The sequence below is a fragment of the Sinocyclocheilus rhinocerous genome, unplaced genomic scaffold (assembly GCF_001515625.1).
Source record: "Sinocyclocheilus rhinocerous isolate Xijiao unplaced genomic scaffold, SAMN03320098_v1.1 scaffold534, whole genome shotgun sequence".
Classification (NCBI taxonomy): Eukaryota; Metazoa; Chordata; class Actinopteri; order Cypriniformes; family Cyprinidae; genus Sinocyclocheilus; species Sinocyclocheilus rhinocerous.
Window position 1 is genome coordinate 421,245 of NW_015646352.1, and position 25,940 is coordinate 447,184.

Consider the following 25,940-nt stretch of genomic DNA (forward strand, 5'->3'; position numbering starts at 1 on the left):
TTGATAGAAATGTAGTGGAGTGAAAAGTACAATACTTGTCTTTCAAATGTAGTGAAATTAAAGCAATAAGTTCCCAGAAAAAATTATAATCAAGTAAAGTACAGATACTCAAAAAGTGTACTTAAGTACAATACTCAAGTAAATGTATTTAGTTACTGTCCGCCTCTGTTGGTTACCCACCAACCACCACTGGCTGCCCATCTCTGACCCCACATGGAATATGGAGCTCTGTTTTGCTGTCTGAGTTGTCGCACGACCCAGACGCGTCCGTCTGACCAGCAGGTGATGATGCAATTTCTGCTAAAACCTCCAAGTCTTTTAAAATCACCTGTGAGAGATATTCAATCTTTAAAATAGCAGCGTCTGGTAGATCAGCACTGAGATGATTGGAAATGATGATGACTTACTTCATCAGATTCATCTGATAGTGTCTTCAGTAACATGGGGAACAAACTATCTGTGTGCTTGAACATCTGGCATGGAGATACAGTGGAATAAATCTCTTTTAGCGTTGCACTTTTTAGTATTGAAACTGCATATTTAAAATGCCATCTATAGAAACCTTGCGAGGGGTCTTGATGTACAAATGGTACAACCACTTCAAGACAGCGATGCGAGTCATCATTCCGGTGGATGAATCGTGTAAATGTCTGTCCAGTACTTGCACGATGCCATCCAGATCCAGAGTTACCGCAGACCTGTCAGAACTACACAGCACAGAGCAAATCAGAGATCTTGTAGAAATCCTGAACTTTTAACTAGACAATCTGTTGTTGCTTTGATTCTAGTAAACTACTTCCTGTTCTTCATGTTACACTATAAAATAGACAGATATAAAGTGTTTTCTGTCAGTGACTGTCAAAACGTACCTTGCTGGAGTAAAGAAAGAGATGTTGCTGAAGCCTACTGACTCCTGAGACTCATTTAGGGAATCTAAAACCAAAAACAGAAATATAAAATCAAACCAGGCAATGTTTTCAAATTAATTTTCAGTATTGCAGTGTATTTAAAATGACATATTTCTGGATCATTCATAAAACAAAGAAAATGTAACGATAGGATGCTTACATGAAGAAAACAACATGGAAACAATTGCTGCCACTATCAATTAATCTTTTTTTTTTTTTAAATCTACAATACAAAGGTCAGTAAGATTTTTAATGTTTTTAAAGATTTTTTAAGTCAATTATGCTCATCAAGATGGCATTTATTTGTTCAAAAATACAGCAAGTCATATTGTAAAAAAAAAAAAATATTACAATTTAAAATGAGTGTATTCTATTTTAATGTATTTAAAATTTTCACAAGCCATTACTACAGTTTTCAGTGCCACATGACCCTTCAGAAATCATTCTAATATGCTGATTTGTTGCTGAAGAAACTTTTGTTTTGTTATTTTCAATGCTGAAAATAGTTGTGCTGCTTAATATTTAGAAAATTGTGACAGGATTTTCTAATGATTAGAAAGTTCAAAAGAACAGCATTATTTTGAAGTAGAATTCTTTGTAACAATGTCTTTACTGTGACTTTTGAGCAATTTAATACATTCTGGATGAATACACAAAATCATCCATTTTAAAAAAAAGTGTGAATAAGCAAGAAGCATTTGCAAAAGGAAAAAAAAAAAGCCTAGATGCATTGGCCGGGAATCGCAAGGCAGGCGAGAATTCTACCACTGAACCACCAATGCATTCCTAAAAATTTTATTTTTAATTGTAATAAATGCAGTTGCCATATTTGCTCACTAGGTGGCACATTTCAATCCCTCTAATGGTCTTGTCACTTTCCTCCTATTGATACACAGGGGGCGACAAAATCTTTCCAGAAATGCATTGGGGGCCAAATCACTTTTCTCATACCTTTATTTCACATTATTTTGTTTCCACAAATTTAAATAAATAAATGAAATTAGAAGAAAATAAATAAGGAAAATTATTGTAAAAAAAAAACTTGCCATTCAAATCACCCTCTTTCTTAGATGGAGTCCCATCGCTCGGAGGGGAAGATTTGGTCTGTGATTCTTCATCATCTTCATCATCTTCAGGAGTCACAAGTTTCATCAGGCTATGATTACATGCACTGGCAGCCTCTTTAGTACCTGGAGATGGTTTATTGAGGAAACGGATCTGAACAGTGACACCTCCTGATACTACCAGAACCATATCAATATCACAAAAACATTTTGCTAAATGGCATTGCACACAAAATGTACTCTCAGCCAATGCATTTTATATTAGATATGCAACCACAGTTTAGGATACTCTTTTTGCGGTCATCATAGGAAAGGCAAGGCAGCACTGCTGTCAGAATGCCAGAGGAATATGGTAGTACCACTCTTCCAGCAAGCTGAATGAATTCTCTCATCCATGTCATCGACGTCAACTGGATGAGATCGTAAGCTGCAGTAAGACAAAATAAAAGAATTACACTACTTACCTAAAATAAGAATTGTACATTGTTTTACATCTGACTCACTGGATTTTGATTCATCAGACACTTGACAGTGGATGACTAAGATGTTGGCCATTTCCGCAAATTTGACACTGGAAGGATTCTTCTTAATTTCTTTCAGGAATTCCCCCAAAACCACCTCACACCTATTGAACAGCAGCTGTTAATGCTCTTTAAAAATGAGAAAAAGGAAGCAGAGAAAAGAGGAAGAGGGAGAGACTATCATAGGTAAAGGGAAAGAGCATGAGACATACATCCGCCTGATCTCTTTGCTGCTGTCTCCAAGAATCTGAAAGAGTCCGTCTAGAAATTCTGGCAGATAATCCAAGAGGTTGATATCAGGAACGGACTCCAACACGTGGATCTGGAGCAGTCAAACCATCATAGGAAGTCACAATAGCATAATGGCGGTTACCATTGTTATTGTAAAACTATTAAAAATTGTTTTTAAAACTAAATCTCAAATTAAAACTAAAACTATTAAGTCATTTTGTAGTTATTAATATAAAGTAATAAAATAAAATAAAGCATAAATGTTAGCTAAAAACATATACAAATATATCTGTTGTGTCCTTTTAAACGTTGCAGATTGGTGAAAGTGCTCAACTCACCCAGGAGATGATGAATTGGCGCGCATACTGGTTGTTTGAGTAAATCCTCTCACGCAACAGTGGGACAAAAGCCACTAGGTCAAATTTGTTGCTCTCTGTTACAATGTCCTTAAAATAAAAAGCAGAAGTCATTATTTCATTTGATGCCTCCAAACTTTAACTGTATTATCCACGTTTCTCATTTCAAACTCACCTTAAGAAGCCGATCCAGGAGCTCAGATCCACTCTTTACGTTTGGATCAGGATCTGCAGCAAGCTGTAAAGAACAGATCACATGTAAGGTGAGTCCAACTGAAAAGTGATTCCAATGAAAATTATGTTCAAAATGTCAGTAACACGGTTAAAAGGTCTGTGTTATCACTTCTTACATATGAAAAAATGTCATTAAATGTTTATGGTATTTTAGAAAAGATTATAACAGAAGAAAATAACATCTCACCAGTGTTATTTTTGTATTATTTAGTATTTATTAATATTTTGAAATAGCTTTTATTTGTATCATTTCAGTTTTCAGTAAAATTTTAGCTTAAGTTTTATTAGTTTTAGTTTTTTTAACTAGTTTTTTTTAAATTTCTTTTTAACTTTATTTCAGTCAGTTTTTTTAATTATTTTAGTTTTCACACAGTATTTATATTTTATTTCAGCTTTATTTCAATTACTGTAAACTACTTTTAATAGTTTTAGTCAGTGTTACTTTAAGATCATTGAGACGCTAATATAGTTTTTTTAATATTTCAAATTCGTTTTTTATATACACATATATTTCATTTTAGCTAAAGTTTTAGTAATTTTGCAGCATTTGTCATGTTTTTTGTTTTTATTTTTCATTATGTCTATACAGTTTTTATTAACTTTTTAATTTTCATTATTTTAGTACATCAAATTAACCCAAATGAAAATAAGAAATGTTAATCAGTTAAAGTTTATTTTATTTCAAGTAACAAAAAAGTTAACTATAATAACCCTATAACTGACAATAACACAGCTTTTTTTCCCTTAACAAATATTATATTATATTTAAATGTTTAAATGGCATTTATTACTAATTACTAAAAATTATTTCAAATAAATATTTAAAACTAGCATGGAATACCATGTGTGATTCATTTCTACCTTTCATGCATACATCTAGATATGAAGGTGCATTAGTTTACCTTGCTAAGCCCATCAAACAGCACATTGAAGTGGGGCAGCACTGCTCCCCTGGCAACCTTCACTATATTGTAAAGGGCCTCACAGGCGTAGTAGCGCAGACGGCTGTCAGAGTCATTGAAACAGTTAAGGACTGGATCAATGAGTTCTTTCAGGTACAATCCAGAATCCTGAGTAGTACAAAAGATAAGATAAACATAAGCAAAGCCTCCATATTAGCTTTGGAATTTCAAGTATACTGAACGTCTTGCAGCCAATATACCCCTGAATCAAGTATTCAATGGTGTATTGAGGAAGTATTTAGCACATTTAGTTCACATACTTTTCCCAGGGCAATGGAGCACGCCGCCAACCCAATGAGGCCTCCTTTTCGGCTGTGAGGGTGCTGGGAGAGCGCAAACTCTGTGGCCAGTATCTGGATGACATGTCTGATCTGTGCAGAGTTGTTCTGGGCTACAAATTCCCGCACAAGCCTGGCAGAAGATTGGGAAGAAGCGATCACAGTGGATGAATGGAATAGAAATAAAACACAGCATTCTACTAATTCATTTAAAACACTAGGTAGACATACTTGTATTTATGTAATAGACTTCAGTGCTGTTTGGACTATGGGCTATTGATCATACGCACGACTAATAAGATCATGTGGCATGTCAGATGACCAGCTCTCCATTTGAGCAAAGTAACAAATGTCAATTACTTAATACAGAGAGAAACTAACTATGCATGTTAAAATATAACTTACACGCTGTAGAATGGGTGTCAGTGCAGTAAAATGGGAGTAAACAAGTCTAACAGAAATTGAATGCAAATTAATATGACATATTCCAATTTGAAAGCATATTCTCTCATTTATGAATATAAATAACAGATTAAGACTCACTTTTCAATCTCAAGAGCTGCCACCTTCCTCTTCTCGTACAGTTTGTCGTTGAGAGCTCTCACAATGTTTGGTGTCAATGGAGAAAAATCCTTTTCTGTGGTCATTTTTTCAAAGTATTTCCGAAAAAAAAACTTAAATTACGCATAAACCACAACTAGGAACTGTTAAAACTGATCTCTGAATAAAGCTCAGTGAATACAGGGAAAGTCTCATCAGATGACAGTTCAGTTAGTGTATGACTGAATAAATGTTTTAATGTTTCATCCAAGAGATTGTTTACAGACAAGACGACGCACTAAAACGTGTTTCCGCGGCGGACTCTCATCACAAGCATCACTTATAAAATAACAGGACCTGCTGTCTGAAAGCGCGGAGCAGGAGACGAGAGCAGTTACTGCCAAAACAGAATAAATGCCTTAGCACCTCTATGAACTTGAATCATTCAGAGACGACGATCCGAAAAACCGCGATTGCTTCAGTACAGAACGTAAACCTGATGAATATTTCTTCGCGGGTGATGACAGAGGTAGATCGCACTGTTTTTCAATATAAGCAATTGACCAAAGCCGCCATATGTCCCGGCTCACATGACTTCCTACAAACATCAGCGACTGGTAAATCGAGCGCCGATCAATGGATTTGTTTTGAATACGTCATACGAGTCACATGTTCTTTAAAAACATATGATTGGAGATGTTTATTAAGGAAAGATATTAAGTTGCTGTTAAATGCTGTCATTTGAGAATAGGACTGGTTTTAATCGTTTTACTAATAGTTAAAGTGTTTATATGTGTATTTATTATGTATGTACACAATGTATATGCTATGTAAATCCATTATATGTTTCATAATGTATTTTGTATATGTGTGCTACTTTATTAATTAATTAATTAATTAATTTTTTTCTTCATTATTATTTTATTTTATTTTTCGTCGGTACCGATCCAACGTCATGCCAAAGAAGTGATTGGTGGTTTAACGTGTCAAGACGACCAGGGCTGCGTTCAGCCCCGACAAAAACGGTGCAAAACGTTTTTTAAACGGAAACGGTGGTGCGTTGAACACCCTGTTCTGATGACGCAAGCGCTGCAACTATGGCAGCTGAGAAGGCCATTCATGTTCTTTTTGAAGAATTTTCGGAGCCTGATGAAATCGGTATAAATACGTGTTTAATACTGCAAAATACGCTCGATGGTACAGTCACTGCCCTTGCCCTCCAGAATAAAAGAGAACATCCCAATCAAATGAAGGGATTTGTGGAAACTGTGGTTCCTAATTATTACATACATGTTGCTGCTGATTGGGCTGACATGTTTGACACACCCACCAAACAAGAGAAAACGCATCTCAAACCCCGTTGCACACCGTTTCCAGGAAACATGTCGTTCAAACCGGAAACCGTAGCAAAACGGTGCACACCGGTTTGAGCTTGAACTTGCCCCTGGTGTCACACTGTCATTCATCAAATTAATTTAGCGTTTCCTCTCTGATGTATTTAATCAATATTTACTTGAATGAGACATGTAGACTAGATATTAGGCTTCTTTAAAATTGCTATGCTCTAAAACTATTTTCCAAACACTTAAAAAATCTAAATAAAAAGGATTTGCTGATACAAATGACAAATGAATGAATCAGAAATTAAAGGTGTCTTTTGTTTTTAGTATGTCAGTGTCAGATTTTACCTCAGTAATTTCTCACTCGCTGTAATTTTTCTCCCATAGATGTTTCTGCATCTTGCAACCTTACTTTGTGCTGTTGGGAGTATTTCTGGTAAGGTCACATGTGATGTTAATATGTTTTTTCAGTCAAGTCTGGTTATTAAAGCCATTTTTTCATCCAGGTAAATGTGAAATATCACAGTGTTCTGACCCAGCTACCTGCGTTTTGTCGCAAAGGCGAACTTGTAAATGTGCAGTTGGCTACTTTGGAGATCTCTGTGACCAGGGTAAAGGAGAGTCAACCTTGTAGGGAAAACTGTAACCAGTTGAATTGCTGGTCTTAGCTGTTTTAAACTGATCTCCTAGCTTGGCATTTAGCTGGTTGTCAAGCTGGGGCCAGGTTCACGAAAGTCTTAAATACATTTTTTTCTACATTTTATTTTTGTCTAACTTTAGTTTTTTTGTATTATTTTTTTCATTAATATATTAGAAATAAAATGACAGACTATACCTTTGGGGATTTAAGACAAGTTGGAAGGTTATCCTTACTTCATTTTAGGATAACTTCAAGTTGTTTACAATGATTTTTAAGATTATTTTCAATAATTAGAATTCTTAAGATTTAAGAAGAAAATAAGAACATGAAGTTTTTTAGTTTTTTTTTTTTCGTAATGATGTCTTGTGAATCTGGCCCTGGTTTTTTGGCTGAGTAAGACTGTTTTTTCAAATATTCAAATCAAATATTTATTTTCAAGTCGCAAAAATGAATGTGACCTGTGGCAAAGACTTCATTTCCATCCTAGTGGATGAAGAGTTCTTCAAGTACTACAATGTGGCAGTAGAAGCAGTTAATTTGACTAACGCCAGCTGCCGTGTCCATAGAGAGGAGATCTCTGGATCGTCTTATTTCACAGTGCACACACCAATGGACCAGTACACTGCCTGTGGAGGCAAACCTCTGGAGGTGCAGTACTATTTTTCTTAAAATATGCAAGCATCGATGCACATACACATTACATATCTCTAAATGTCATCGACTCTTAATAGAAGAACATAACGCACATTGCATACTCCTTAACGCTGATGTCTGACCCACCTGTCTATGGAAACATTGTGAGAGATCCAGTTGTGCAGATTGAGTACAAGTGCATCTATCCGTACATCCGTAGACTCAGCCTGGCATTTCCCATCATCTCTTTATTTTAAAGGAAAAGTTCACCCAAAAATGAAAATTTGTTGAAAATGTACTCACCCTCAAGCCATTCAAGATGTAGATGGGAATATTTCTTCATTGTAGCAGATCTGGAGAAATATATCATTACATCACTTGTTCACCAATGGATCCTCTGCAGTGAATGGGTGCCGTCAGAATAAGAGTCCAAACAGCTGATAAAAACATCACAATCCACAAGTAATCTACACGACTCCAGTCCATCAATTAACATTGCTCAATCATCTTAATGATTGTTTTGTTTCTTCACAAGACATTAATTGATGGATTGCTAAAAATTGCTAAAACGATGAAGAAACAAACGTATCTACATTTTGGATGGTCTAAGGGTGAGTACATTTTAAGCACATTTTCTTTAAATTTTTTCTTCTTTTTTTTTCAAATTATCCTTGATAAAGCACGTGTTTAACCAATTTGATTTGTTTTTGAAGTGAAAGAATGTTCAAGGTGGATGAAGTGGATGCCATGGTGGAGATGAGCCTGTATAAAGATCACACATACACTGAAGCTTTTACCAGCGCACCTACTATTAAGCTCGGAGATCAAATCTATGTCCAGATCCAAGTGACAGAGCCAGAAGATTTCTTCCATCTGAGAGTAAATTAGTGTTGGGCTACACAGACTCCTCAATCTAATGATAAGTCAGGCTTTAGCCACACACTGCTTGTAAACGGGTAAATTAGTATAGGGAATGATCTGTAAATCTTAAATCCAGATGTCCCTTTTTAGCACCAATAACCAAAACAGTCTCGTGGCAATTTGTAACTGTTTTGTTTTTGGTGACTGAAGGCGCAGAAACTTTTGTAAAATTTTGTAGGCAAAGAAGGTCCATTGTCCATTATCAATAGTGTAGCAATGCATTAAGTACCACTTAAGGGGAAGTCACATTTTGGTGAATTTTTTTAAAGATGAAAAGCGATGCATAAGGCACAGCTTGCACTTAAGTCACTCTCAAACCAAGCAGCTGTCTGTTGGTCAACACAGCTAATTTGTGTGACCAAACAAAATATGCATTGGGGACCTTTTTCACCCTCATACAAAACTCCCGATCACATGGATTCCTGTTTAAGTGACTGGATGTTGGCTGTGAAATTTGGCTAACAACAGAAAGTGTGACCACACCAATCGGCACCTCATTAAATAGTTACATTTTCTCATAAGATTGAGTTGCAATAACTTTTTTTTAAATAAATATTTCACCTTTCAGAAATGTCTTGATTTTTTTTCTTTTTGTCTTCAAGGTGCACAAATGATAAAACAACTTAATTTGGTAACGGCACGGCGCACCCTGCAGGAATAAACGGTGAGGGGTCGACTGTCCGTTATTCGTTTGATGTGTTTCGGTTTGTATAGGAGCCCCACAGTTTCTACCTGCACTGCACTGTGCATCTCTGCACACCTGAGGATGGAAAGTCTTGTATTCCTGTAAGCATTTTTTTAACCAGTTGGTTTCGGAAAGTCACATTTTCCATTGTTAACCTGACCTGATTTATTTTAGGAATGTAAAACTGTATCCAAAAGAGAGGTGGTTATGGATCAGCAAGCTCAAGGCCTGCTGTCTTATGGACCAATCAGACGAGAGCTACCAGTCAGACCTATGATAAGTATGTTTATGTAGTGTCCTATGACATTTTAATACATAGATACCATGCTTTTTATCATGTTTTACCCATATGGATGTTGTCTGATTTTAGATCTCCTCACATTGGTCCTTCCGTTGGCAGTGATTTGGACCCTGGGCATCTTCCTTTTCATTCTTATCAGTATCTCCAAAGCAGGAAATTGATGACACATGACAAATAGCTAAATAAATCACATTTTTACCCAACACATAATGGTTTGTGTTTGGTACAAAAGCTGCCTCAAGTACACAAGCTAACTATTAGCATGTTAGCTCTGAGTGAACACAAGATAATGGACCGTCAGTGAACATTAAATGTTCTGTCAAGAAAATGTAGTTTTTGAAGTAAAATTAGCTTGAATGTGATTCACAAAGAGGCATTGATCAGTCTTTTTTTATCTTGCGTACTATGAATCACACTTTATTTACAGTACTGAATATGAACAACAGGTGGCAGTGAGAACTAAAAATGGAACAAGTTACATTTGCTTGACTGTTTTTGTTCTTCAAATAAACCAATTTCAGTACATCTCCCTTAATCTGCGTTTTCTTAAAAATACATATGGAATGTTTATTGTAAAATCAAAAATGGCGTGCATAATATCACAATGGTAAACAGAGAAAGTGGGCAGGGAATCGGGTGCGGCTGCATGCTGCAGATCGGCATGAGATCCTCATGAGCTTTCATGCTCATATTTGGTGTCCTGCAACATATTGAGGATCGTGGTTTGCCAACCGCCAATAAACACCAAAGAAGAAGAAGATATTGAGGATCGTTTCGAGGACACTCCGCCTGGTCCTCGGTATTTCCAGATGGGTTTATCCAGGCGGTGCTTATATCAACACAGACAATGCAGATATCAAGAAGTAGTGTCTTTATTCAATATTTAATGGGTAGATAGCTGCTGGTCATGCTAATGTTATAGTTTACAAGCTTGCGCACGCCGCTGGAGACCTATTCCAACTGTTTGCACGGATAACAATACGAGCGAAAACTTGACTGGATAAGAAAAACGTGCACTAAGTTAGTGGGTTTGTGGTCCGATAAGAACAATGAGCTTATTTTGGTGATAAAAGATTGTAGAATCTCCCAGGTTGCGATCTAATCTAAGCGATTCCAGGTTGTGTGTTCGTTGTCATTGTTGTGCCGGGAGTGGAGAGATGTCAGCCCGCAGGAGTAGATCGCATCGGTCGCTGAGACCTGTGACTATGATTTTCATCCTACTGTTTGTCAACATTGCTGAAACGACTGCAGACCAAGACGCTTTTAACGCGGAGGTTTGTGGACTCTATCATTATGATTGTTGTACTAACATACTGACGGCACGAAACTAACTTAGTGGGCTTTATATTTGTACATGTTGAGTTGTGAAATTCTGTTTGGCCACATTTTGCTTTGGTCTTCCACGATTGGACAAATATATGAGTTTTAGGTTTAGTTTAGACAATAAAGGCACATTTAAGAAAACTACAATTTGAAATCGGTTTGATCGATTTTTTTTTCGTCATTTACACTTTTCAACTCTTATGTTCTTTAATATCAAGTTTACTGATAAATAACGCCATTCAAACTAACTTCTTGTTTAGATAATTACTCAACTTTTTAAATAATTAGCATTGTCAAGTGATAAATGTGTACCTTAACAATTAGACTTACCCCGAAACAAGTATGAAAATTTACGTTTATATAAGTCAAAACAGCTTTAATTAAATATAATGCTGTAAATAACAACACCAATAGATGTTATTATTATTATTATTATTATTAAAATATTATATATTGTATATACAATGATCAGCATATCAATGCAGAAAGCAAAATTAGAAAGCAGAAATAACTTATTGGTTATTGGACACATAACTGATATATAAGCAGTCAAAAAAGCTTGTTTTTTTAAAAAAAAATTTTTATTTTTTTAACTTCTTACAGGACCATAGAGTTTCATTGGGTTACCTGGTATTATTAATTTAGAATCCAATCCTATCTGTTTAGTAACCGTTTGGTAATTTCAAAGTTGAAAATTATAATAGGAAGTTTCTGCAAACCTCTGGTGAACTTCACATCTGTCCTGTGTGTAAGGATGCTTCTAAGGATGTTTACATCTGACCTCATGGCCTGACCATGTGGCAGTAGTCTTAACTGAAAACACATTCAGATATTAATATTCATATTAATTAGGGCTGCACGATAAATCGCATGCGATATTTAACGCGCATCTAATATTTAATTACTTCATTTTAGTGAGGTTTATTCTTAAAGCAAGAAAAAAGGTTGAAAAAACAATTTATTTTTAATTGTTTTATTTAAACAATTATTTAATTATTGAAGTTGTTGTTTTTTTGCCAGTAAAGCTGTTATTGTGTTCCAAAGTTATTTTTATGACAGTGATAGAGTATGATAGACATGTTTAAAAATGACACATCAAAATCATTTGATATTTCACAGTTATCAGTCTACTTCTCCTTTAAACATCTGTTCCTCTTGCTGTAACAGCATCTTGAAGTCAAATTATGTCACTTGTAAAACACTCGGAGAGGAAAGAAGGAAAGTCTGGCAGCATCACAGGACTTCGCCAGCATTGCGTCAGCTCCAGATGCTGACTGCTCCGTTTTCATTTTGAGAGAAGAAACCTGGAAAATTTGCAGCAGGGAATGTGTAGTAGAAAGGGCTACAGTTATTGTTTTGTTGTTTATGCAGATTGTGAGATTTCAGGTTTCATTTGTGCATTTGTTTGAGGGGAACTTTGCTTTCATGCAACACAAATCATCTGCTGTGCACTCTCAGTAATTGAATAGAAGTCTCTGTGATATCATCTCTCAGCCATGCAACCCCTCCCGTTCAAGTCTTTTCATCTAATGTGGCTTTTTGTCCATTCCCTCTTTGTATTTTGTATCACTCCCGCAGGAAGTAAATACTGGCTTTTCAGAGAAGCAGACGTGGAGCCCGGATACCCTCAGGACTTGTTTCGTTATGGTCAAGGCATGCCTGACAAAGTGGACACAGCAGTGTGGTGGGAACCATCTGGCTATACGTACTTCTTCAGAGGAGACAGGTAAACATGCTGGGGCCTTTGTGCAAAAGGCCAGATGTGTCAAGTGGTTGAGAGTTAGCCAATAACAGAACAACATAATATTTCTTTCGAGGGCAATTTGATCTGGGGATTAAAGTGATAGTTCACCCAAAAATTAAAATCCTGTTATCATTTACTCCAAACCTGTATGAGTTTATTTCTTCTAAAGACATTTTGGTAACAAAACAAACAGTACCCATTGACTTCCATAGTATTTTTTACCGTCAACTGGTCGCTTATGTGTTCAACAGAAGAAAGAAACTCATAGCGTTTGGAACAAGTGGAGGGTGAGTAAATGATGACAGATTTTAGTTTTTTGGGTAAACTTCTTCTCTTAAATGAAAGAACAGTTAGCTTAAAAATAAAAATAAAATTGTCAACATGTAACTCCAACCAAACTATTTTTTGTTTCACATTTCACCTAGAAAAACAATTGAAGAAAAATATAACTCTGTGTAAAGAATGTCCAATTTTATTACCAGAAATTGCTTTGCAGTATATTTTCAAGAATATACCCCTCAGAAAGTATTATAACAATATAATAGCTATATAATAAAAAAAATATGTTTATATATAATTAAACTTTTTTTTGTTTCAGTACCACAATTCAAAACTCATAATTTTTTTGTAAACAAAATATTTTCTTGTTTCTTTCTTTTAATTATGGAATGAAATATTATCTGGACAAAGTTCTGTAAAATATACAGCTTGTGCCTTTTTTTTATTTTGTTGTTTCATTTAAATTATTTTTATTTTTTTTGTGAGCTAACCATTTATTAGAATTAAAGTATTATTTTCCATTACTGCTTTCTCTTGAAGATATTGGCGTTTTAGTGAAGAATCCCGTGCCGTGGATAAAGATTACCCTAAATCAGTGAGCGTGTGGGGATCCATTCCTGGCTCCCCGAAAGGGGCCTTCCTCAGCGATGATGGAGGTGAGTCAGGCTGGGGTGATGCTGCCCGAGAAAATGTCATGGCTGAATGCAAGAAAAAAGAGACATGCCTATTAATCCAAAGCTGAGAAGGAAAATGTGACCTCATTGCTGAAAAACTGTGGCGCAATAGGACCTTTGACTTGAAAACGTTCTGCTCTCACTTCTAATTTCACGCCATTGTTCATGATCGTCTTTGGCACATCTTTTTTATAGCTGTGGAATTCAGGGCCTGGCTAAAATCTCGTTTGATCAAGCATTTGCCGGTGATTACATGGAATATTATGCCATATTATTCACTAGTGTATTTATATACACTAATTAACGTTTAAACTCTTTTCCACACAGTGTACACGTACTTCTACAAAGACACCAAATACTGGAGGATCGATAACAAGCGAATGAAGGTTGACACTGGATACCCAAGATCCATTTTAAATGATTTCATGGGCTGCCGGGTGCACTTTGATGCGGAAACGAATGTAAATCCCGACCATCGATCACCTGAGACGAACGACAAGAATCAAGACACTGACGACCACAAAAATGGTGATGAAGAAGATGAGAAAAAGGAAGTAGATGTCATTCTAAGAGTGAAAGAGACTGATGAACACATCATGACCCTCATCTTGGTGACTGTTCCTCTGGTTCTGGTGCTGTGCATTCTGGGAGTCATATACATCATTATCACCACACTCCAAAGGAAAGAGACACCCAAAGTGTTAGTTCACTGCAAAAGGTCCCTGCAGCAGTGGGTCTGATAACATTCGCACACTTTCGCTACCCAATAGCCGAATCCTTCTGCACGTTCGTTTTCTAAGAGACACACACACCTTGTCGTTCATGGTGCTCATCCAATCAAAAACCCTGTTCCCAATGTAGAATTTGCACTTTTGATTGTTTTGTGATTATTTTTTATGTTTGTGAGTGATTCGTCCGTCTGCAAGGTTTCTGTGTTTTTCTCTTGAGCCCGTTCGGTTGTACGCTGTGGGAAACGTTGGATGTATGAAAACAAGCTCAGATCAGCACATTTCTTTCACATCCTCTGCTAACCGGCCTCAATAATGGAGGAAACCGCAAACTCCGTGGCGAGGTCTTGCAGAAAGCACAGGGTTTAAGAGAAAAGTCAGGCTTAATAAATTGTCTCACGCACATTTAGCAGGGTTTATAGTCTCTTCCCCCGTGGAGCCTTGCCTGACTTGCATTACACAGATGTTGCTGATTTTGGACTTTATGGAGAGAAGAAGAGGGGGATGGGGGTTTGTAGCCTGCCAGCATTTCCTCTGCCTGAGTTCCACTGAACGTGCCAAAGACAAGGAGGAGGGGGAAAAGGCGATTCGAGGTGTGGCCCTACTGTCATGGTGACCTACATTAGCGCAACCCCCCCCCCAAACAAAAGACAAAAGATTGTCTTCCTGTGGGACTTCCCTTTGTTTTCCCCACTGTACTTCCAGTCTCCCCTAGTTGTGAAGTTTTTGTTTTTGAGAGGCATTCCTGGCCTCAGATTGTGTCTGTCAGTGCCTTTCAAGGCTGAATCTGTGCCTTAATAGTGCAGCATTTCCTCTGTGTTGGAAATGTACTTATTTTCACTGACCGCCACAGGCTTTTTGTAGTAGACTTTGTGCAGCTTAAGCAAAAAATGCTTTTCTTTGTTCACGTGGCCTTCGGTGTTTTAAAACTATATTTTTTTGTATTTCATGTCAATATGAATGTGATTGTGCTTTTTTTTAGTGCCAAATGGAAAAACTCTCCCTTAATTTGATGTTTTATTAGATTTTTTGGATTTGCATCGTTTTATATTAACAATTAAGTAAATCATGCAGGGCATGTATTGCTTTTGTTCACAGATATTATCTGGTATATAGCTTGCTCACAATAAAATGGAGTATAAAGATGTAAGTATCTCTTTAATTTTTTACTTATGGTTTGAGAACAGTAACCTTATAGCTTCCATTTTTTTATCTAAGTATATCACTTACGTTATGGTAGTGTTGTGTAAATGTTATTTTCCTGCTATTGTGCTGAGGGTGCTAGATGTAGCCATCCACCCACTGAATCAAGTCCACTTCCAAAGTGATTCCTTTTGCTGAAAGAATGTTTACAAATGATAGAAAAAGCCTACAAATTCAATTTATAATACGTGTCATCTGTTATTTTGACCATAAATGTCTTATTAAAGGGGTCAGATGATGTGATTTAAATTTTTCCTTTCTCTTTGGAGTGTTACAAGCTCGTGGTGCATAAAGAAGATCTGTAAAGTTGCAAAGACTAAAGTCTCAAATCCAAAGAGATATTTTTTATAAAAGTTAAGAGTCAACCACGCCTACCTAAAACGGCTCGTTCTAACACGCCCCCACATGTCTACGTCACGATGTGGGAAGATTTGCATAATCGTATTATTAGTATTAGGTAATAGTATATAACCAAAACTATAGATATTTTTTGAGAAGGATCTACTATCATTCTTTGTATTGTTTTTAGCTTAGATTTTGCAAGCTAGCTCGAGATGCCAGTTTAGCATTCGGCTAGCTAATTAGCCTGCTTATTTAACTTATAACATCCGTAGTTGTTAAATTGAAATTTTTTTTTTATGTATCATATATTTTGTTTGATCAGGCATTACAAATGGCTACCCCAACTACCAAATTTAGCATACCACTAATCAATTAGTCCACTGGCTTAGCCTATACCCTTTGCAAATGTTTGATTTATATTTTTAAACAGTAACTTATCTATTATGTACTTTATCTGTTATACTTGTGTATATACTTGTCAGGTGTTACAAACAGCAACCGCAGCTACTGTATCAGGGAACTAGCTTAGCGAAACGCTAACCAATTAATCCACTAGCTTAGCCTACACATTTTTATACATATGTTTTTGTTTGTTTAGGAATTACAAACACCTACCCCTGTAACCCTTTCAGTTAACTAGCTTAGCATACTGGTAGCCAATTAGTCTGCTAGCATATATGTGTGTGTGTGTGTGTGTGTTAAGCTACCTTTTCAGTGAACCAGCTTAACACACCACTAGTCAGGTAGCCTGCTAGTTTAGCCTATACCCTTAGTAAATGTTTAATAATGAATTTTTATACATATTATACATTTATGTTTGATTAGGCATTACAAACAGAATCCAAGGATAGTAGGTGGACTTAATGGTAAGATTGAATTGTTCATGACACTATGAATCAAAAAAGCTGCCTTTTAGTTACAAGATCATGTAGTTACAACATCTACCAGCAGAGGCTAACTGGAACAGTGGTTGCGGCTGCAGCCATTTTTGTTCTTTTTACTTGATGCCACACCTGCCAAATAAAGGAAATGCATTATCACCACAATAAGCTCCAACGCTGCGCATTAGTCTATTGGTAGATTACATTTACTTGTAATTTACTTTAAACCCTGCAGTTAGTTAAAACACCAAGAACAACCACTCAATGACCTACATTTCTCATTTTAATTCCCAAAACAAACTCATGGGACCATTCACTTCACTCTTTCCAAGCAGTATCCTATTAGAGGATTAGATTAACTCTCTTCTACATTTCCTCCAATCAGATTCGAGGACACGGTGCTGACATGGGCCAGAGGGTCTTATAAGAGATATGCTAGTTTAGGGGCTTACCTGAGATCAGTTTTTGGTTTGCCTTAAAAAGGCTATGGTTTGTGTCTGTAAAGCAACAGCTCACCCTTGATCAGCTGCATTGGCATATCGCTGGTTCAGAGCTAATCCTGCCTTCATCTCATTATTGGATCTGCTGCTGTTTAGCTGCTCAGACCTGGCATAGCCATGGCATTGGCTTCTGAAAGCAACAAGTTAGATGCGGTCACCTCTAAAGTCAAAGAATCACAGTAAACTGTGTTACTTATGTAGCATTAGATGAACCAGAAATACAGAGTTCAGATGCAGGGAATAGAGCACAATAGAGAGGCTAACAAAATTAGCATGTAGCATGAATTAGCTCTTTGGATGCTCCTTTCTGCTAATTTCTCTCGCTGTCAGCTCTGATTAGTTTATTACACGAAACCCAAATCTTACCAATTGGGTGTGAGAATGTGTTTTCTTTATGTTGTAAACTTATAGCCGTAGTTTAGGGTTAACCTCGGAGATTGGAACTGATGACGTAGGCTATTTTTTTTAACTGCAATTATGTTTGCCCTCATACTGGCACCAAGCTAATTAATTATCTTACATGAATGTCCATCTCCATCATGTGTAGTTTACATGAATCCACTCACTATACACTTGGTATTGGCTGATAATACATTATATTATTAGCTGTGTATGTTCATGCAAACTTGGGGTTTAATGTTTTGCTGTTTTTGAACTGGGGCAGTTAGCAACCACCCAGAACACCATTGTAATCACATGGCAACCACTCAGAACACCTTAGCAACCTTAAAGCAACACCCTAGCAACCACTCAGGACATCTTGCCATCATGCTGAAAAGTTTTGCATGGACAAATACTACTAAGAAGAAAATGTGCACGTTTTGTCATGGTGCAAAACAATATAGCATTAGATATAGTTTCATTTCGAAGGGATTTTTTTTTTTTTTTCAAATTTTAAGTAAAGTAGATGAATTCTACACCAAAACCTTCAACATATAGCCCATTTTCTTCACATTGACTGTAACTTTAACCTGGTTAACAGCTCCCATTGGATTTAAGTATAGTTTAATGAGTGGTAGCATTGTCCTTCAAGATTTAATCCCGTTAGCCCAGTCCTGCCTCAATCCTAATCCGCACAGATTGCTGAAGTCCGCTCTGGATGGTCTCAATCCCCACGGAATGCCCAACCTCTGCTAAACATTCAGGTAAAAAACTAGAACTTAGATCTGATGGTTTAGGATTTGCCAGTATATTAATCCTTTTTTAGTAAAATGATATTTCTGAAAGTTTTTTCAAGTGTACTCACTTTAAATAGTTAAACACTATACAATAAGGTTGTAGCCTATACATTAATTCTATTTAGCACAGTAGTTAACATGAATTTACAGCATTTATTCATTCTTCTTAAGGTTTATTTCTGTTTTCTGTTCCGTTCAAAGGTTTTGGGTCGGTAAGGTTTTTGAAATAAGTTCACTAAGCCGGTATTTTTTTTATTTTTTAATGCAGTAAAACTACTACAATTGAAATTATTACAATTACTACAATTTAAAAATGTAAAATATGTAAAAAAAATAAATAAATAAAATGTCATTTATTCCTGTGATGGAAAAACTGAATTACTATTTCTCCAGTCTTCAGTGTCACATGATCCTTCAGAAATCATTCAAATATGCTTTATTATTATGATCAATGTTGAGCAACAGTTGTCCTACTAAATATTTTTTGTGGAAACCGTGATACATTTGTTCAGGATTCTTTGATGAATAGAAAATGTGACGATGTAAAAGTATTTACTGTCACTTTTGATCAATTTAATACATCCTTGCTGAAATAAAGTATTAATTTCTTCTTCTTTTTTTTAATGACCCCAACGTTTTGAACTTTAGTGTTTACAAATACATTCTTAATATTTAAGGTTGTAAAAGTTGACATACTCTAATACATTAGGAACTAATATGAAATAGAATAAACAATAATATATTTATTAAAAGCAATAATATAGTTAGCATCTTGGTCCTCAGGGCTAAACTTGACTGATGAGTTCATTTTGCTTTGTGCAAAACATTTAGATGGACAGAGTGAAAGATCAAAGAAATGATTAACTGACTTTTGCTTGACTTCCTGAACACCCCTTCCAGTGCCTCTGCCGACTGCTTATCATTTTAATGGCTGCCATACTGGGCCTGTCTTTCATAACGTCATTGTATTTTATATGAGACAATTGGATCCAAATCTGTCTGATAATTTTAGAGCAAGCCTGTCGTGAGAATTAGTCTGTAGACAGACACATAAAAAACTGCTTTCATTGTTCTTCATCAAGTTTATCAAACCTCTTGTGTTTGCTAAAGGATGTGGCAAACGTGATGATATTCTATTTCTGAAACTGTTGTGGGGTTTCCCTGGAAAAGCTCCCTAATAGTTTGGATGAATAGAAACTTCATTGGGCTTTCCCAAGGATAAAATCCTTGTCCTAGAAACAACTGCCTTTAAATGCTGTTGACTGAAGCATATGAAGTAACAATTAGCTCAGAGGAAGGTCCTGGGTTTTAGGACAAGCTTGATGAGGATGAAACATAATTAACTGTAACTTATTTCAGGTTAAGATTGTCTATTCTTACTCCCTGTTGACTCAAACAATGGGATTTTATGGCATTTTTCCATAGTCTATTCCATCATCAGTGTGTTTGAGAGATACTTATTGATTTAACAGAGTTTTGTCCTTCTCTCAGGATGTTTAACTGGGTGGTGAAGGTCGTGCCACATCCTCCTGATACACAGGAGGATCTGGGGGAGGAGGCGATCACGGCGGTAAACCCACAAGCCCATTAACATGGACTCATAATACACACCTCACAAATATCTGTGACTGTATTTAACAGTGCAAATAATCTGATTGACACTAAATGTGTTCTGGGGTCATGACTTACAACAAATGTAAGTGTTTTACAACTATGAATTCAAACTTTATACACTTACTGTAACAGGCCAGTAGTTTGAGAACCCTGGCCTAGCAGTTAGCGCACATGTTCTGACATATTGAGTCATGGTGCTTATGTGGGTAAAGCAGGTTTGAACCTAGCTTGCAACATTTTTTTTAAATCCTATTCCCTTTTATACACCTCACTATTTCTGTCTTTCGTTTCTCTATTATACCTATAAAAGTGTCAAAATGGCCAGTTCTAAAATGAATCTGAATGTTTTTATTCTAACTTCATTAACCATGAGATATAGAAATAATAAAACATAAAATGAGACATAATAAATGTACTCTCATAAATTAAACCTCCAATTCTTATATCTCCCTTGGTTTTTCTCTGAAGAATGGGAAAACATCAAATCGAGGTAAATTTACAGCACCCTTACTGATTGAAATGTTTTAACATGATTAGGTTTAATGTGAAACATACTACAACTACAGTACTATATAAACAATCAAAATGTACTATACTAATGCACAATGAGACTATTTCTCTCTTATTGTCATGCAGATAAATTCAGTTCATCCAAAACGGGCAGGGAGGAAGACCAATCATCTCAAACATCAAAAGATAGGTGAGTCTTAACCGATCTTTCGCGTAAAGTACAAAAAGACATTCTCCAACTGTCTGCACATGAAACATGCTGAAATCTGTTTGTTTCAGTGTTCAAAGTGGTATGTTGAACTGGATCTCCAATGGTTTTGCAAGCGCACTGCCCTAACCCGGGAGTCCTCTTCTTACGAGAGCCAACTCTGATGCAAAAGTATTGATTTCTTGTCAACTAAAGTAGTTTGATATTTAATACCATTTGGTGTTGCATATTAATGTGCATTCAAAGCAAATTTTTTCTTTGCACATTAACTTTTCTCTTAACCATCTTGCAGTCGCTTCAGGATGAAGGTTCTGTAGACAGGTAAGGTGATGAACAGTATTCCTATCATGAACATCAGTCCACTGAGGAATCATTGTCCATGAAGTGTGTTTGCAGCACTCACACACACACACAGCGTGAGCTCTCTCTGTCTGCCAGGGCTGGAGTTATTGGCTGGATCTCACAGGGAATTGGAAAAGTGGTCCCGCAGCCTGATGAGAAATACATACAGGACAAGACTCCAGAATCTGAAGAAGTCACAGAGGTTAGAAAACTGTGTGTAAGACTTACTAGAATATTAGAAATAACCAAAAAAGAAAAATATAATCTAAACCTTAATATATTATTAAAAGCTTAGATAGAGTGCATATGTTTAAAGAGATGAATGTGTTAATTTTTATTTTATTTAATATATCTATTAATATATTTAAGAATATAAACAAAATATGTATTTCTATTTTAGAGAGAAAAAAAATATGTATATATAATATTATATTATTATTAATTTGGAAACAATAACTCTTTAATATATAGCTAGAAAAGAAAAAGTCACCAAAACAAACTGATTGTTGGCTTGTCTGAAACTAAATATGCCTATTATTATATTAATATTATATTAATATTATATTATATTATTGTTATAAGTAATTAGAGTTATACATAGTAACTTTATATAATACATTTTAATAACTTCTTTGAAAATGAATAATTTTCAATATTTGTTTTACTTTATTGGTTTTCATTTTCTTTTTCTATACTTCAGGTTAAAAATAATGATTAACTGATTAATATTTATTATATTTAATAATGTAACATGTCCTTAAGAATATATTTAAAGGGGTCATATGATGCTGCTAAAAAGAACATTATTTTGTGTATTTGGTGTAATGAAATGTGTTTATGCGGTTTAAAGTAAAAAAAACACATTATTTTCCACATACTGTACATTATTGTTTCTCCTCTATGCCCCGCCTTTTTTAAATGCGTCGATTTTTACAAAGCTCATCGATCTAAAAAAGTGAGGTGTGCTGTGATTGGCCAGCTATCCAATGCATTGTGATTGGCCGAATACCTCAAGGGATTTGAGACTTTAGTCTTTGCAACTTTACAGATCTTCTTTATGCACCAAGAGCTTGTAACACTCCAAAGAGAAAGGAAAAATTGAAATCGCATCATATGACCCCTTTAAGAATGTAAAAAAGTATCAAATATATTTGTAATTATTAATTTGAAAAAAACTATTTAATATCACTAGAAATCATCAAACTTTGTTCACTGAAACTATATAATATCATTAAATAGTTAATTCATTACAATTATAAATAGTAACTTTATATGATACATTTTAAAAACATTGAATTCTTGCAAATCAAAATGAATAATTTTCTGCTGCTTCCTTTGTCTTATTTTCTTTTCTTTTTCTTTTTCATTTTCTTTTTCTATTTGCTTCAGGTTTATGAGGCAGAGGACCTCCCAGGTGTGTTATCAGTCAGTTTGCATTAAGAAAGACAGCCAAAGTTGAATTAATGAGAACTATGGTGGGTTCAGTATTCAAACAGTAAACTATATTTACTCTGTATCTCTTACACCAGATCAGGAGCCTTTGCCACATATACCAGTAGTAGAACTGATGTCAGAAGACGAAGCATCTGAAGTGGAACCAACCGCTCAGTTCCCTCCTAAGTGAGTGTCATTCTGTGAAGCGCACAGGGGGAATGGTGACAATGTTATAGTTGCAAATTGGGTGCCTTAAGCTTATTAAAAGTGTTTTGCTTAGACAAGCATCAATATCACTATTACTAATAATCAAAATCATATATAGGGACCTGAATCTCATAGAGGCTTAAAGGAGTAGTTCACCAAAAATGGAACTTTGCTGAAAACTCACTCATCCTCAGGCCATCCAAGATGTAGATGAGTTTGTATCTTCATTTGAACAGATTTGTAAAAATTAAGCATTCCATCACTTGCTCACCAATGGATCCTCTGCAGTGAATGGGTGCCGTCAAACAGATGATATAAACATCACAATATTCCACAAGTAATCCACACAACTCCAGTCCATCAATTAACATCATCTGATGTGAAAAGCTGCGTGTTTGTTAGAAACAAAAGTGATGTAAAGATACATTTCTCCAAATCTCTTACTATTAAGAAACAAACTCATCTACATCTTGGATGCTCTGAGGGTGAGTACATTTTCAGCAAATGTTAATTTCTGAGTGAACTATTCCTTTAAGCCACTGGCAAATCTCTAAGAAACACTAATGCTTATTTCAATTTGCAAACAGTGTAATGAGCTGGATAAAGAGCGGCTTCCAGAACACTATTCCGCACCATGTGACCAGACCCCCAAATTCCAGTTCTTCCACGCCGAGGTCATCACAGTGCTCAAACAAAGGTATTGTTCAAACTGTACGATACAGAAAATATGCTACATTTTTAAGGATTGTAACTGTTTAGCTTCATGTTTGGTTTGGTTCAGTTTATTCACCTCCTCCAGAGTCAGTAACCAGCGTGACAGAGATCGATTCAAAAACTCCCAGGTGAGTCACGTCAAATATGATTAAAGGGATAGTTCACCCAAAAATGAAAATTCTGTCATTAATTACTTACCCTCATGTCATTCCAGACCCGTAAAACCTACGTTCATCTTCGGAACACAAATTAAGATATTTTTGATGGAATCTAAGAGCTCTCTGACCCTCCCATAGACAGCAATGTAATTACCACGATCAAGGTCCAGAAACGTAGGAAGGAGATCGGTAAAATAATCCATGTGACATCAGGGGTTCAACCGTCATTTTACGAAGCTACGAGAATACTTTTTGTGCGCAAAAGAAAAAAAAACGACTTTATTCAACAATTTGTCTCCTCCGCGTCACCCTAGCGCTATTTTGGAGAGTATCCACTGAACGCAAACAGCATATGTTGTTCTGAGTCAGCCGCACCACACGGATACATTGTTTTCTTTAAAATCAAAGCACAAACAATGTAGAAAACGTATCCGCGTGGCGCAGCTGACAAAGAACAACATACGCTGTTTGCGTTCAGTGGATACTCTCCAAAATGGCGCTACAGGGTGACGGGGAGGAGAGGAATTGTTGAATAAAGTCGTTTTTTTTTTCTTTTGCACACAAAAAGTATTCTCGTAGCTTCGTAAAATGACGGTTGAACCCCTGATGTCACATGGATTCTTTTATTGATCTCCTTGCTACGTTTCTGGACGTTGATCATGTAAGGACCCTTGCTGTCTATGGAAGGGTCAGAGAGCTGCCAGAATGCATCAAAAATATCTTAATTTGTGTTCCGAAGATGAACGGAGGTCTTACGGGTTTGGAACGACATGAGGGTGAGTAATTAATGACAGAATTTTAATTTTTGGGTGAACTAACCCTTTAACTCTTATGCAATTGCTATACGAGAAAATTGGCATAGATGTCCACTTGATGTCCCTCTTGTTTTCAGCATGATGGGTTGGATTGTTCAGGGTCTGGGTCTTTCAATGCCACAACCAGTGCTTAAAAACAAAGAAGGATGTTTGGTAAGTGAGATGCAATAGTTTGACATTATTAGCTCAGGTTTAATAGATATTTCTCCAAACTGACTCCCTTTCTTTCCACCAGGAGGACAGGAAGATTGTGCAAAATGGTGAGTAAAATGTTCCTCTTTCAACACTGTTTACACAGTTTTTAATAACAAACTCAGTTTGTTTCCTGGAAACTCTAGCGTGGTTTCAGTAGAATATGAATATACAGAAAGATCACTGCATGGATAACAACATGACCTACTCTGTGAGACATCAAAATACAAGTAGAAAAACTTCAGGGTGAGCAGTTCTGTTGCAGTGTAGGACAAACTCGTAACTCAGTCCATCTTCTCCTTCTGTTACAGGGGAGAGGACACTGAGAACCCTTTAAACAAAAGGAGAGAGAGCGCAACACAGCATTACACAGCCACAGACAAATGGACAGTGGAGACAGATGCATTTGAAGAAGAACAGTGACTTTGTAGCTTTCTTGAATGACCAGGCAGCTATGACTTTCTCTGTACTGTATAACAAATATATTTTTTAAAAACATTTATTTAACTTACTGTATAACTAAGCAAAAACAAATATATTTTTAATAACATTTATGTTTAACTTTAAGTTAGACTCAATATTGTATGAATAGCTAGCTGGCATCTCTCAGATGGGTGTTTGTTGTTGCAGCAGTGATCTTTATAAACTGACATTTAGATTGGAATGACTGTACATGTCTTAAAATATTTATGATCCTCATGAGATGTAATTATCATTCATTTTACTGCAAGTTTCCCTAATATGTGTTAAAAAAGTACTCAAATGAAATGAGTAGAAAGAACACATTATTTTTAAAAGAGAAAACGTTGTATTGCCTTGACTTATAATTGTGGCTATACTCTGTGCCTGCTTTTCAGGCTGCTTTTAAGACATGTACATTACCGTTCAAAAGTTTTGGGTCAGTAAGATTTTTATAAAAAAAGAAATAAATGTTTTTCATAGAAATCTGTCATGCTCACCAAGGCTGCATTTATTTGATCACAAATACAGGAAAAATAGAAATATTGTGAAAACCTATTATAGTTTAAAATAACTGAATTCTATTTGAATATTTTTAAGTTTATTTCTGTGATGGCAAAGCTGAATTTTCAGCATCATTACTCCAGTCTTCAGTGTCACATGATCCTTCAGAAATCATTCTGATATGCTGATTTGCTGCTCAAGAAACAATTATTATTATTATTATCAATGTTGAAAACACAAACTTTTGTGAACACTTTATATGTTTTGAATTATTGTAATTTAATCTGTATGTATATTCATATTTTATATATTTTATA

The 25,940-nt window shown here is 35.8% G+C and overlaps 1 protein-coding gene and 2 pseudogenes across 1 annotated transcript in view; 2 read left to right on the plus strand and 1 right to left on the minus strand.

Annotated features, from left to right (window-relative positions):
* LOC107707462 (protein VAC14 homolog) overlaps positions 1 to 5,722 on the minus strand; it is a 10,625-nt gene extending 4,903 nt beyond the window's left edge. Inside the window, exons 1-13 of the mRNA XM_016511472.1 lie at positions 5,098 to 5,722; positions 4,537 to 4,687; positions 4,217 to 4,384; positions 3,256 to 3,318; positions 3,063 to 3,170; positions 2,706 to 2,815; positions 2,476 to 2,597; positions 2,262 to 2,399; positions 1,955 to 2,098; positions 870 to 933; positions 563 to 707; positions 408 to 473; positions 181 to 328 (exon numbers count right to left, since the gene is read on the minus strand). Of these exons, the coding sequence (XP_016366958.1) occupies positions 181 to 328; positions 408 to 473; positions 563 to 707; positions 870 to 933; positions 1,955 to 2,098; positions 2,262 to 2,399; positions 2,476 to 2,597; positions 2,706 to 2,815; positions 3,063 to 3,170; positions 3,256 to 3,318; positions 4,217 to 4,384; positions 4,537 to 4,687; positions 5,098 to 5,201 (1,531 nt within the window). The 5' untranslated portion in view covers positions 5,202 to 5,722. The remainder of the gene's footprint in view (positions 1 to 180; positions 329 to 407; positions 474 to 562; positions 708 to 869; positions 934 to 1,954; positions 2,099 to 2,261; positions 2,400 to 2,475; positions 2,598 to 2,705; positions 2,816 to 3,062; positions 3,171 to 3,255; positions 3,319 to 4,216; positions 4,385 to 4,536; positions 4,688 to 5,097) is intronic.
* Positions 5,723 to 7,513: 1,791 nt separating this feature from the next.
* LOC107707463 (pancreatic secretory granule membrane major glycoprotein GP2-like) lies at positions 7,514 to 9,796 on the plus strand (annotated as a pseudogene).
* An 8,537-nt stretch (positions 9,797 to 18,333) lies between these two features.
* The window catches only part of LOC107707464 (cyclic nucleotide-gated cation channel beta-1-like), a 23,890-nt pseudogene continuing 16,283 nt past the window's right edge, over positions 18,334 to 25,940 (plus strand).